General features: G+C 39.5%; 4 protein-coding genes across 4 annotated transcripts; 3 read left to right on the top strand and 1 right to left on the bottom strand.

The window, feature by feature from the left end:
• Window positions 1-1686: 1686 nt before the first annotated feature.
• Window positions 1687-2571, top strand: LOC311342968 (uncharacterized protein; the record flags this gene model as incomplete). The annotated part of the gene is made up of 1 exon (XM_084467816.1): window positions 1687-2571. One exon carries the CDS (start codon window positions 1687-1689, stop codon window positions 2569-2571), a length of 885 nt encoding a protein of 294 aa, XP_084323942.1.
• Window positions 2572-4454: 1883 nt separating this feature from the next.
• LOC311343305 (uncharacterized protein) lies at window positions 4455-5339 on the top strand (the record flags this gene model as incomplete). Its single annotated transcript, XM_084468178.1, has 1 exon — window positions 4455-5339. The coding sequence occupies one exon, from the start codon at window positions 4455-4457 to the stop codon at window positions 5337-5339; it is 885 nt and encodes a 294-aa protein (XP_084324304.1).
• A 2700-nt stretch (window positions 5340-8039) lies between these two features.
• LOC311343304 (uncharacterized protein) lies at window positions 8040-8924 on the top strand (the record flags this gene model as incomplete). Its single annotated transcript, XM_084468177.1, has 1 exon — window positions 8040-8924. The coding sequence occupies one exon, from the start codon at window positions 8040-8042 to the stop codon at window positions 8922-8924; it is 885 nt and encodes a 294-aa protein (XP_084324303.1).
• Window positions 8925-10628: 1704 nt separating this feature from the next.
• Window positions 10629-14023, bottom strand: LOC311343191 (protease-associated domain-containing protein 1-like). The gene is made up of 5 exons (XM_084468050.1): window positions 13833-14023; window positions 13373-13473; window positions 13153-13262; window positions 12700-12867; window positions 10629-11831 (listed from the first exon to the last, which is right to left on the bottom strand). The coding sequence occupies exons 1-5, from the start codon at window positions 13906-13908 to the stop codon at window positions 11711-11713; spliced, it is 576 nt and encodes a 191-aa protein (XP_084324176.1). The 5' UTR covers window positions 13909-14023; the 3' UTR covers window positions 10629-11710.
• Window positions 14024-14197: the final 174 nt, after the last annotated feature.

Below are 14197 nucleotides of genomic sequence, written 5' to 3'. Positions count from 1 at the left end.
GCTAATAATAGAAACGTTTCAGTATTTTTTTTGGTTTGTTTTAAATCTGATCTGAAACAGCCATTCAATCCAAAAATAACTTGGTGATTGGCAAGATAAGCTAGAAATGATTTAATATAAAATATGTATTGGAAGGCAATTACATTGAGAACGCCTATGGTTAATTTACCCATCTGCTCTGCGTGCGTAAAGGGCCCTTTGGTCTCTTTGGTTGACTGAAAATGGAGAGGAGGCGGGGCTGCGAACGTCGAACGTCGCTAACGTAGGTGTAAAATATAATTTATCTTCGTGGTAGAAAATACATGTTCTTAAACATTACCAGACGAGGCTATATAGGCACACATAGCGAAAACTCATCTAACACCGCAACCTATATGCTTAACATGAGTGGATGAATGGATTCTCAGTGCATTACCTGTGACTGTTCGATGTGCAAGAGAGACCTATTTCATTTTGCCCTCACCTTTTGGGTCAGATTCAAATCGTTGACATCGTTGACATCAACGATTTTATTTGTATAGGTTGATGGATGATATGCTGTTGACCTCCTATTCATATACAGTCGCTTTATCACCAGGCTGGTCGAATTTTTGTGTCAATGTGTGTTTACAAATAGTTGTGCTAACATAAGTGATGGTGACAATTAATACGTAAAGTGGAATTTTTTTTTTTTTTTTTTAACTAGAACTAGCCGCCCCCTTCCGATCCAACACGCAAATCAGATCTTTCATAACAAAAAAAAAGTTGCGCATTCACTTTTTTAATAGATAAGGGACATGGTTCAGGCTCCTTTTGACCCCAAACTTGAAAAGGCGAGCTGATTAATAGCAACGGCTTGTGTTTCCAATGTGTTTCTATGGAACATTTGATAGGCTAATGCTTTGCAAGCATTTCCTATAGGGCAAGTCATACCCATATAGTATGTTGTGTTGTTTTAGCTATACTTTAGCGATTAAATAGCCTGTATAGGCATACAACAATGCGAGTTTATGCAATGAATATAATCAATTGCAATAACACATAGGCTACAAAACAAGTAACTTTTTTATTTTAGTGGATGCCTATCTAACAGGACATGACGGAGGAAAGCAGGAAAAATCACAACAGGTTTTTAAGTTGAAATGGAGTAGGCCTACTCTGCAGTTTCAGTCCATGTTTGTGCAAATTAAATGAATATCATTGCATCATAGAAAAGATTAGCCTAACCCTGTTTTGAAAATGAAACATCATCTTTAAAATAACAACACTGCACATTTCAAACAATTGAATTTAGACTGTCCAGTTCAGTAGGCCTACTAGTCTTGTTGCATTGGTTCCCAGTAACACTTGGGGCCTGCATGAGCAAAAAAAAACATATTAGCTCAGGGGTTTTTCTATTGAAAATGACAGCAACTTGCTATAATGAGATAATCACACACCCTACATTTCTCATCCAGTGAACTTAACAATTGCGAATTAAATTATCCATCTAAAATACGAATTGTATTATGCTTTCCAACAAAAGTTTAGAAAATACACAATGAAGTTGGTGCTCGGAATTGTTAAGGACTAACTGTTTCAAGCTTTCAAGTCTCGGTGGAAAACGACGTAGAAAAAACATGAGCTCTCCGGAGAAAATATATAGGCCTATAAAAGGGTTAGCCTAACCCTAACCCTACCAATCGGTTTGACATCGGCACCAAAACGATGCTGCATGGCTTCAATATCACAGACGCAGGGGGTGTGCCTCTTGCAGTCGATTTTGACAGTCCTCTGGATTACCTCATCTTTATTTTCCAGCTGTTGCTTGGCACAGCTGCTGTCCTCTTATCCGGCACCGTAACAATCGGAATATTGGCAACAAAAACACTTCGCATTCAAAATAGGTTTATTTTCATGGTGAACACTAGCATTTGTGACACGCTGGTTGGCTTTTCGGTATACTACCTCGGTTTGTTTGATGTATACGAAGGATATCCTCCGAGAAATGGCACCTATAATGTCTTACCCTCATTTCTTGGGGTCAACATCCTGACATTTTTGTTCGCACAGTTTGACAGATATTTTGCAGTTTGCTATCCATTTATTTACAGCCGCTTCGTAACGAAACACATTGTGGTGGGAATTAATGTGTATTGTTGGTTGTATAACTTTGCCCATCTACTCGCTCGAAATATGATTCCCATCTCGAAAGCGACGGATCTATTTGTATTTAGCATCCTCTCTCTGCAACTGGTGATTCTCACTAAAGTAATCATGACAATAAAACTGTACTTTGTTGCCAAATACCAGCTTGAGCGAGACCCCCCGGGCGCGGAGAGAGATAGCAAGAAAGAATCCTTAAAAATTATATTTTTTGTGGTTGTCATTTTTTTGCTATTGTGGACACCCTCATTCGTCAATATCGTATTGAGATTTATGTTCGGAATGGGATTGAATTTCGTAAACGAGGCCCTAAATCCTTTTGCCACAGTGGCGCGCCTCAGCGCCGTGTGCACGTCAGCCGTGTACGTGTGGGGCAGTCCGGCGCTGCGTGAAGCCATGAGGAGGACCGTGTGGGGCCGAGTGTGTCCGAGGTGCAACAGGAGGTGAAGGCAAACCTAGAATAGACCATATTATTGGGCACTGACAGATTGTTTTGTTTCACTTTATTTTTTGTTGTTTAGGTCCAAAGGCCCGTGATTGCACTCATATCACGTAGGCAGGCGCGAGTGCCGCATTTGTTTTGATGGCCTATGTCTCCGCCTTTCTGCTTTGTTCTCAGAGTGGGGTCGAGTCAAGAAAAAGGAGAAGTGCTGGGCCAGTTTGGATGCGGACTATGGATGAACTTGCAGCGCCTCAAACTAACGAACAAACCGCAGGCCTGCTTGATGGTCTTTTCTGTTTCAGGGAAATCAAGATCATAATGTAGGCCTAGGCCTATTGCAAACAAAGTAGCCTACTAATGATTGGGAGAGAAAAATAATGTCTTCTTTGTGTATATCTCATGTTATACCCCTTAGCGTTTGATTGTTTTGTAGTCTATCTATAGCCTTCACCGACAGAAGGGGCCGATATTGAGAAGGGATTTCCGATTAAGGTGCGATTATTGGTCGAGTAGAATATTTCCTAAAGCAAAAAATGAAACTTCTAATTTGTGGCAACGATGAAGTATTTCAATCCAATAGCCCAATATTACAGGGAGCAAATGAAATTGCTTTTCTCGTTTAGGATACAGCTTTGAAACTGGAAACGAATTGGTCTATAGTGTGAGCGTCTTCCAAGCGCTAAATGGACGGGGATGCCAACTTGGCCTTGTTGACTAAAAAATCTGAAGAATCTATTCTGATCTCCTATGATTGTAGATTAATTCACAACTACCAAAAACCTATATAGTTGGTTTTAGGATTAAATGTGTGGGTTTACATTATTGCAATCAGTTGCAGATTTTTCCAAACATGAAAATCTACATCTTGTTTACTTACTACTGCTTTCATGCCATACATGGCCCATATGAAAATTAGCACCCCATTTGTACTTTGTTTACTTTACATTGTAATGGTGAAATCGATTTTGTATTGAGTAGTAACCCAAATAACCTAAATTGAATCGTGAGATACTGGATGATTCCCATCTCTATTTGATAGTAAATGCAAATAAATCAAATATACTTAGGCTAATCGTTTATAGGCTACTGTAATAGTGATTTCATAGTAAAATTCTTATTTCCACCCAATTACCTTCTTGGCCTTTCAAACGGTTGTCACATGTCATGTTATTCAAATGTGTAGTCCTATAATTCAAACGTGTGGCATTGGAGTATATAAATAAAAAGTTCAGAAAAACCATTGGGCATTAAAGGCAAAGTTGTTGAATCCAAACAGGCAGGTGTTTGTGCTTCTATGAAAACATTATAGACATATAATACAAAAACTCAGTAGTGATCAACTGAGTAAACATTGCAGAAATGACCCAAACATTTTAACGTCCATGTAGCGTCGATACTATCAGATATATTAATTCAGAATTCATCTGTTAACCATTTTTGCAGTACAACAGTTCAATTGTCCAAATGTCCATGATTAAAACATGTATTCCAACATACGTAGCCATATTCCGTAGGGCACAAAAATAGAGCTTGTTTATCTAAAAAAAAAAAAAGTACGGATGAGCCCCGAATGTAGGCCTACTCCTAATGTAATCCGAAACGCCGCTGACAAAGCTGATATGGCCTTCGTTAAATAGTAGGCCTACTTACGTGTTAATGAGGTACGCAGGCTATGAGCATGTGAAAAGGATCCATCTAAAATATTAGTAGGCAGAAGTTTAGAAAATACACAATAAAGGGCATAGTGTACTGTATATTGTTAACACTTTTCAAGCATTCATGTCTGCGGAAAGGAAAAAAAATGTGGGGTGGAAAACGAACATGACCTCTCCAGAGAAAATATAGTATAAAAACAATCGGGGTGACATCGGCAGAACGCACCAAAACGATGCTGCATGACTTCAATACCACAGACGCAGGGGGTGTGCCTCTTGCAGTCGATTTTGACAGTCCTCTGGATTACCTCATCTTTATTTTCCAGCTGTTGCTTGGCACAACAGCTGTCCTCTTATCCGGCACCGTAACAATCGGAATATTGGCCACAGAAACACTTCGCATTCAAAATAGGTTTATTTTCATGGTGAACACTAGCATTTGTGACACGCTGGTTGGCTTTTCGGTGTTCTACCTCGGTTTGTTTGACGTATACGAAGGATATCCTTCGAGAAATGCTACTTATACTATCTTGCCCTCATTGCTTGGGATCAACCTCCTGACATTTTTGTTTGCACAGTTTGACCGATATATTGCAGTCTGCTATCCATTTATTTACAGCCGCTTCATAACAAAATACATTGTGGTGGGAATTAATGTGTATTGTTGGGTGTATGTCTTTGGCCTTTTACTCGTTCGAAATATGATTCCCATCTCAAAAGCGATGGATCTCTATGTATTTGCCGTTCTCGCTCTGCAACCGGTGATACTCACTAAAGTAATTATGACAATAAAACTGTACTTTGTTGCCAAATACCAGCTTGAGCGCGACCCCCCGGGCGCGGAGAGAGATAGCAAGAAAGAATCCTTAAAAATTATATTTTTTGTGGTTGTCATTTTTTTGCTATTGTGGATACCCTCATTCGTCAATATCGTATTGAGATCTATGTTCGGAATGGGATTGAATTTCGTAAACGAGGCCCTAAATCCTTTTGCCACAGTGGCGCGCCTCAGCGCCGTGTGCACGTCAGCCGTGTACGTGTGGGGCAGTCCGGCGCTGCGTGAAGCCATGAGGAGGACCGTGTGGGGCCGAGTGTGTCCGAGGTGCAACAGGAGGTGAAGGAAAACCTATAATATACCATAGAATTGGGCACTGGCAGATTGTTTTGTTTCACTTCATTTATGGTTGTTTAGGCCCAAAGGCCCGTAATTGCACTCATATCCTATAGCCCAAGGGTCAGCAACCTTTTCAACATGCAGTGCCAGTTGGACATTTTCTCGTTAATGAGTGTGCCTTAAGGAACAATATATTAAATATTAAGCTGAATTATGACACAGCGACCAAAAACATTTCCAGAAGACCTGGAATTGTATTATTTCCATATAGTCCACAATCATGCATCAACATTTTAGTTTTTTTGTTGTTGTTATATTTGCAACATGGGCTTACTAATTATAATTACATATATCCCATCTTAAAATACTGCTTTCAGAAACTCAAAAACATATTTGCACTGTGAGAAATGTAAAAACAGACATTATATGAGAATGATGGAAACATCCACATCAATATCTTTAAGACATGTACAGCTTTGCAAAAACCATGTGAAGGCCATGCATACAGGCCACTTGCAACAATCTTTTAAATATTTTCTTCTATATTACTCACAACATAGGTTTAAAAACGATTAATTGATCCCAATTCAGAACACTGCTTTCAGTAACTCATTTAAACATATTTGCACTGGGAGGAAATGCCCAAAACTGAATAAAGTGCAAAACAAATCGGTAGTAATGATTACGCTGCCGCATTGTAGCGGTTTTTTTTTTCCAAGTGTGCCAATGATTATGCGTCCACGTGCCAGTGATGGCAAGCGTGCCTAGGGTTGCCGACCCCTGTATAGCCTATAAGGCGCGGGCGCCGCATCTGTTTTGATGGCCTATGTCTCCGCCTATCTGCTTTGTTCTCAGAGTGGGGTCCAGTCAGGAAAAAGGAGAAGCGCTGGGCCAATTTGGATGCGGACGATGGATCAACTTGCAGCGCCTCAAACTAACGAACAAACCGCAGGCCTGCTTGATGGTCTTTTCTGTTTCAGGGAAATCAAGATCATAATGTATTGCAAAGTAGCCTACTAATGATTGGGAGAAAAAAAAAAAATGTCTTCTTTGTGTATATCTCATGTTATACCCCTTAGCGTTTAATTGTTTTGTAGTCTATCTAACCTAGCCTTCACTGACCGAAGGGGGCGACGTTGAGAATGGATTTCCGTTTAAGGTGCGATTATTGGTCGAGTAGAATTATTTCCTAAAGCAAAAAATGAAACTTCAAATTTGCAGCAACGATGAAGTATTTCAGTCCAATAGCCCAATATTAGATGGGGAGCAACCATTTCATAATGAAATTACTTTTCTCGTTTAGAATACAATGCATATGCTTTGAAACTGGAAACGAATTGGTCTATAGTGAGCTTTCTGCGTCTTCCATGCGCTAAATGGACAGGGATGCCAACTTGGCCTCGTTAACTAAAAACTTTGTGTGTTTACATTATTGCAATCAGTTGCTGATTTTTCCAAACATGAAAAACGTTATCTTATTTACTTACTACTGCTTTCATGTCATACATGGCCCCATACATTGAAAATTAGCACCCCTGTTGTTTACTTTACTTTGTTATGGTGAAATAGATTTTGTATTGAGTTGTAGTAACCCAAATAACCTCAATTGAATCGTGAGATACTGGAAGATTCCCATCTCTATTTGATAATAAATGCAAATAAATAAAACATGCTTAATCGTTTTTACTGTAGGATTTCATAGTAAAATTCTTACTTCCACTCAATTACCTTCTTGGCCTTTCAAACTGTTGTCACATGTCATGTTATTTAAAAGTGTAGTCTTATAATTCAAACGTGTAGCATTGGAGTAGATAAAGAAAAAGTTCAGAAAAACCATTGGGCATTAAAGGCAAAGTTGTTCAATCCAAACAGGCAGGTGTTTGTGCTTATATGAAAACATTATAGTAGCCTAGTCATATAATACAAAAACTCAGTAGTGATCAACCGAGTAAACATTGAAATGTGTGTGTGTGTGTGTGTGTGTGTGTGTGTGTGTGTGTGTGTGTGTGTGTGTGTGTGTGTGTGTGTGTGTGTGTGTGTGTGTGTGTGTGCGCGCGCGTGCGTGAAAGATATAATATTCCAACACATTCACATAAAACACACTGAATAGATAAAACTGTATTTATTTGTGCAAATTGTTTAATGATATCAGCTGTAAAGTACTGTGATTATACTCAATTATAGGCGTACTTATTACTTATTACTATCAGATATATTAATTCAGAATTCATCTGTTAACCATTTTTGCAGTAGGCTAGGTCAATTGTCCAAATGTCCATGATTAAAACATATATTCCAACATACCATAGGGCACCAAAATAGAGCCTGGTTATCTAAAAAAAAAGTACGGACTGAGCCCCGAATGTAGGCCTAATGCAATCCGAAACGCCGCTGACAAAGCTGATATGGCCTTCGTTAAATAGTAGCCTACCTACGTGTTAATGAGGCACGCAGGCTATGAGCATGTGAAAAGGATCCATCTAAAATATTAGTAGGCCTACTTGTGTCCTGGTTTCCAACAAAAGTTTAGAAAATACACAATAAAGGGCATAGTGTAGGCCCTACTGTATATTGTTAACACTTTTCAAGCATTCATGTCTGCGGAAAGGGAAAAAATGGGGGGTGAAAAACGAACATGACCTCTCCAGAGAAAATATAGTAGGCCTATAAAAACAATCGGGGTGACATCGGCAGCACCAAAACGATGCTGCATGACTTCAATACCACAGACGCAGGGGGTGTGCCTCTTGCAGTCGATTTTGACAGTCCTCTGGATTACCTCATCTTTATTTTCCAGTTGTTGCTTGGCACAACAGCTGTCCTCTTATCCGGCACCGTAACAATCGGAATATTGGCCACAGAAACACTTCGCATTCAAAATAGGTTTATTTTCATGGTGAACACTAGCATTTGTGACACGCTGGTTGGCTTTTCGGTGTACTACCTCGGTTTGTTTGACGTATACGAAGGATATCCTTCGAGAAATGCTACTTACACTATCTTGCCCTCATTGCTTGGGATCAACCTCCTGACATTTTTGTTTGCACAGTTTGACCGATATATTGCAATCTGCTATCCATTTATTTACAGCCGCTTCATAACAAAACACATTGTGGTGGGAATTAATGTGTATTGTTGGGTGCATGTCTTTGGACTTTTACTCGTTCGAAATATGATTCCCATCTCAAAAGCGATGGATCTCCATGTATTCACCGTCCTCTCTCTGCAACCGGTGATACTCACTAAAGTAATTATGACAATAAAACTGTACTTTGTTGCCAATTACCAGCTTGAGCGAGACCCCCCGGGCGCGGAGAGAGATAGCAAGAAAGAATCCTTAAAAATTATATTTTTTGTGGTTGTCATTTTTTTGCTACTGTGGATACCCTCAATAGTCAATATCGTATTGAGATTAATGTTCGGAATGGGATTGAATTTCGTAAACGAGGCCCTAAATCCTTTTGCCACAGTGGCGCGCCTCAGCGCCGTGTGCACGTCAGCCGTGTACGTGTGGGGCAGTCCGGCGCTGCGTGAAGCCATGAGGAGGACCGTGTGGGGCCGAGTGTGTCCGAGGTGCAACAGGAGGTGAAGGCAAACCTAGAATAGACCATATTATTCGGCACTAGCAGAATTGTTTTGTTTCACTTAATTTGTTGTAGTTTAGGTTCGTGGATTGCACTCATATCACATAGGCGACGCATCTGTTTTGATGGCCTATGTCTCCACCTTTCTGCTTTGTTCTCAGACTGGGGTCCAGTCAAGAAAAAGGAGACGCGCTGGGCCAATTTGGATGCGGACGCTGGATCAACTTGCAGCGCCTCAAACTAACGAACAAACCGCAGGCCTGCTTAATGGTCTTTTTCGTTTCAGGGAAATCCACATCATAATGTATTGCACAAAAGTAGCAGACTAATTATTGGGAGTCGGTGTATATCTCATGTTCTACCCCTTAGCATTTAATTGTTTTTAATCAACATATCCAGCCTTCACCGGCCGAAGGGGCCAATATTGAGAAGGGATTTCCGTTTAATGAGCGACTATGGTCGAGTAGAATATTTCCCTAAAGCAAAAAATGTAACTTGAAATGTTTACCAACGATAACTAATATCAGACAGCCCAACATCAGGTGGGGATCAAAAATTTCAGAATGAAGGTATACATTTCTAGTGGTGGCTGGTGATAAAAAAATGTTGGTGGGGCGCAGTAGCCTAATAGAAAAAAAATCATATTCATAAAATTCAGATTCATAGCCTACATCCTTACTTGCAGGGCCTGGGCAAGCTTACCCATTGTTGTTATTATGATATTGAGGCAAATCATGATCACTGTCCTATAGCGTCCATTATTGTGTCTCAATAGCTATTTCAAATGCAGTTAGAAATATGGGACAGTTGCTTATTATTTATATGCTACAGGCCGAAAGACTAAATTAATATGTAACTTACTTGCTGCTTTTAAGTATAACATTGCTTGGGGAGTCCAATTCCTCCACTGAAATGGGTGGAAAGTGCTTTTACAACTCTCTGCTAGTTAGCAATCTATCTCTTCTTTGCTGTAGTTGTGTTGCGCGAGCGTTGCTGAGGGAGGTAGCTTATTTGATTGATTCTCTGAATTGTCCAATCGTGTGGTGATAAAAAAAACAAAACAGAAAAGCCATACCATTGGCCTGGGACGCACACTGCTGCGACCCGAGGGCGATTTTTTTGCGCCAATGAAAAGCCGTCTCTGCTTGATAGACAGCAAAATGTTTGCGAGCTTGTTGACTTCAACTTGGCCGGCGCCCCTGACTTGGAGGAGGGCTTTATTTCGAATGACCAATAACTAGCCTAGCCCAAATCATTTACGTTCAGACGCATTTAAATGGTTGCTGGCAGTTGCAAGTACGGTCTATCACACAATTAAACGAGGATAAACGATATGTATTTTTGTTGATTTATTTCGTATGTATAATAGTTTATTCAAAGTTGGCAGATATATTCGAGTGAATATTTCACGGAGGGGCGGCGCCCTAGCGCCCTCTATTGACCAGCCACAACTTTTAAGATACAATGCATATGCTTTGAAACATGAAACGAATTGGTCTGTGCTGTAGCGCTAGATGCAGGGTAAAGAGGCCAATTTAACCATGAACAATGGATGGAGAGGGGGGTATATATATATATATATATATATATATATATATATATATATATATATATATATATATATATATATATATATATATATATATCTCGAGTCTATCCAGCCTTTTTGTTTGCCCAAGACGCACACACACACACGTTGGATATACAATTCAGACAATGTTATTGCTTTAATATTGAAAAACATGTTTGCAGGGAAAACCATGAAGACCTTTTCATGGACCTGACAAATCTCAGTTACTTGCTTTCCTAATTCTTTTTTATATTGGGTATTGAGTTTTTTCAAAATGTTTTACCTTAGAATATATTTAGTCCCTTTATAAACCAAGCCTTGAATACAATGCCAGACATAACTTGATAGGATTGGAAAAAGAAAACAAAATCACATAAGAATCACTTTTCTTATTGTAGTCATTCACAACATGTTTATTTTAGGATTATGTTTGTGTGCTTACATTATTGCAATCAGTTGATCATTTTTCCAAATATAAAAATTACATTATCATATTCACACTTACTTACTACTGCGGCTGCTTTCATGCCATACATGGCCCCACCGCCCTTAGCACACAGCGGACTGGAGTAGGTACGGAAATTAGCACCCCTTTGTCATTGTGAAATATATTTTGTATTGAGTTATGACTCAAATTGAATCATGATACTGAAAGATACACATTATACTTGATAGTAAATGCAAATTAAAAAAACATTTAAATTGTTTTTACTGTAATAGTGGTTTCATGATAATAAAAAAAAATTATACTCAATACCTTCTTCGGCTTTTCAAACTGTCACCCCATGTCAATTTTTTCAAATGTTCTTCAAAAAGTAAAAATAACAACAACAATAATGCACCTTAAAAGCCATAAGTTATAGAATCCAAACAGGGAGGTTTTTGTGACTATGAAAAAATGATAGTGGACATTTAACACCAAAACCCAGTAGTGACCAACTGAGTAAAAATTGCAGAAATAAGGAGAAAGGACAACGTTGGCTACAACTCAGGAAATTAAAACCATTTCCAAACCGAAAAAAGCTCTGTTGAATGAAAGCTAGATAAAGATCATGCATGAAGATCCAGGTCCGGTGTGTGTACATTTTACTTCAACAAAACAAACAAATATGTAGTTGCATTAAACACATTTTAAGAAAACTTCTAAGAAACCCAAGGGGATTTACATATTTCCAGTAATTTGTTCCAGCAGGCTGCTAGGCATGTCGGTGTGTATCTGCTCTACCACAGTGTCCATGGTGGTTGGTTAAGAGGGAAGGAGCCCAAAGAGGAGACATTCACCGGAATGGAGATCACAGCCCAAGGCAGCGCATGTCGCTGGAGAGATCGTCTAATCATAAGCCTAGAAGAATAAATAGGAAAAAATACAAACACATGTGTGCTTATACTTGCTAGTTGTAAGCAATGGACTTTATTCACCAAGCAGCCATATTGGAGAGTTGGGTGGGTAAACCTTATGGAATCTTTGGGGAAACCGTGCCAATTCAATTGAAATGCATTCTAATTGCTATGCGGATAGGAAAACTGAAAATAATAATAATAATAATAATAATAATAATAATAATAATAATGCATTGAGATGTCATGGTTTCCAAAGATGTAGACTGCACAAATATGGCCACAATGAATAAGGTCTGTATAAGAGTAATCATTACGAAGAAATATCTGCATATGAACCCAAAATCTGTAGACAACGGGACACTATTTTTTGCTATTGGAATAGTTCTGGTTTCCATTGTTGCCCGTTTGAAGTCCTGGTATAATGACCAATTAAGTTAGATTTTTACTTCATGCAGGTAAACAGTCCGTTTGTGGGGCAACAATCTCGAGAGCCATCTGCTATTTTCTGACAATTATTCTTTTTCTAATTAGCTTTGAAATGTTTATAGAAATTCCCCAAAATGCATGGACCTGAAACACCTGCAGAATACAGTATATTGAGGTTTGTGTATTCTTTGGAGAAATATTCCACTCTGCGACAACTGAAACAAATCGCGTTGTAGACGTTGTCCATCTCCAACTCCATTCTTGAGTCTTATGTTGCCAATCGGAGTGTAACCAATGACCATTGATCAGAAGAGTCATGGAGTGGATCCCCGTGATACGGCTACACACAAAGATTGCCATTTGTCCCCAGAGATAAATAGTTGTCAGACGATAGCCGATGGTTTCCGAGAATGATAAAGGAGACACTTGTATGTATATCTTACCCATCACGTCCCAACAGGAACAAGGCTGGAATGCTTGGCATAGCAGTACTCCCATCAGCGACCATGTCCAGGTACAGATTGTCATTCTCAACTACGTTATCTGCAATTAACACTGCTTTACCTCCTGCCTCCTCCACTTGTTGGGCCTTGTGGACAAAGGAACAGCCCCTGGAGTTCGCAGATTAAAAAAAGAACCATTCCAAGTCTATTATGAATACATTACGGTATTGAGTATGGTTGAGGTTTTTACAATTAATATTTTTAACAATAATTACAGACAGAACAACCGACAAAATTACCCTGCAACTACTGAACATACAAACCTGCACATTAATGTTTTTGTGCATTTCAATTGCTCAAATGTTATACACAATATTATATATAAGCATTAAGAGCGTGTGTTCTGAAATAACGTTCCACCGCTAATAGCTGCATACACCCACACCAACGTACCCTCTTTCCAGCAGGATCACCTGTCCCTGAATTAGATCTTTATTCATCAGTGGTTCACAGCCATCAATTGGATCAGCTGGCACAAGTAGGATCTCATTGTATGAAGAGGTCTACAGCAGCCAAACAGAGAGTATGAGCAGACATTAGGCATACTGGTTAGAATATTATTCGTACTCGATATTGTATTCCAACTGTAAGGGCTTCAGCCTTCAATACTCACAAAAGCCCCGCCAAAGTCTTTAGCTGGTGCCGCACTGAAGACGTAACCAATATCTTCAGGACTCATAACCCGGAAGTAAAGCAGTTCATTCAGCCCAAGACCTTATGTGTAGAAGATACATTTGAAGGGGTCATTCATTGATCGTATACGTAAACGTCATACTATATAGTCCACGGTGATTTCATCAGCGCTACGGTTTGGAATGGAAAACAAGACTACACGCTGCGACCGCGTGACGTCTCTCCAATGCATCACAACAAACCAACACGATTATTCCACCTCGCGACATATGCTTGTCATATGACACCACTGCAGCAGTGGCAGCAGCAAATCACCTTCAATATCCGAATAACAAATCAATACGGGTTATGAAAAGGTAACGTTGGCTAAAACGGTAAACACATTGGCTGTCGAACAACGCTTTAACTGGCTGGATAATGAGCTGCAATGTTTCGCTCACCTGACAAGAACTGGAAATGCATAAAAACCACCCAGAGCCAAAAGCGCCACCCAGTTGTCCGACCATACTTGACCATGGTGTCGACATTTGCGGTGCACGTTACGCTACAAAGTCCGAAAAACACGCCGCATTACAACCGTTTAAAGGGTAATTGTGCCTTGATTTAAATCAATTGGCTAAGGAGAGGGCGGAACTCGCGTCTGTTGTTAGTACACTTCCGTTCTCTTTCCAAATAAAGGTCCTCAGCTGCGCAGACCACTATGGAATGTCATCGAATAAAAATATATGCCTATGAAATAAACATAGCCGTTAGATACATCCTGAAATAAACAAATGAGGAAAGACATACACATATAATTATATAA

The sequence above is a fragment of the Micromesistius poutassou genome (genome assembly GCF_964030765.1).
Source record: "Micromesistius poutassou genome assembly, chromosome: 5".
Classification (NCBI taxonomy): Eukaryota; Metazoa; Chordata; class Actinopteri; order Gadiformes; family Gadidae; genus Micromesistius; species Micromesistius poutassou.
This window is presented reverse-complemented; position numbering and strand designations above follow the sequence as displayed.

Coding starts and splice junctions, on each gene's coding strand:
- LOC311343191 (XM_084468050.1), bottom strand. CDS start 13,908: ATGGTCAAGTATGGTCGGACAACTGGGTGGCGCTTTTGGCTCTGGGTG. Junction 13,263..13,372: donor AAGACTTTGGCGGGGCTTTT/GTGAGTATTGAA, acceptor TGGCTGCTGTAG/ACCTCTTCATACAATGAGAT. Junction 11,832..12,699: donor TTCCTGTTGGGACGTGATGG/GTAAGATATACA, acceptor TTATTCTTCTAG/GCTTATGATTAGACGATCTC.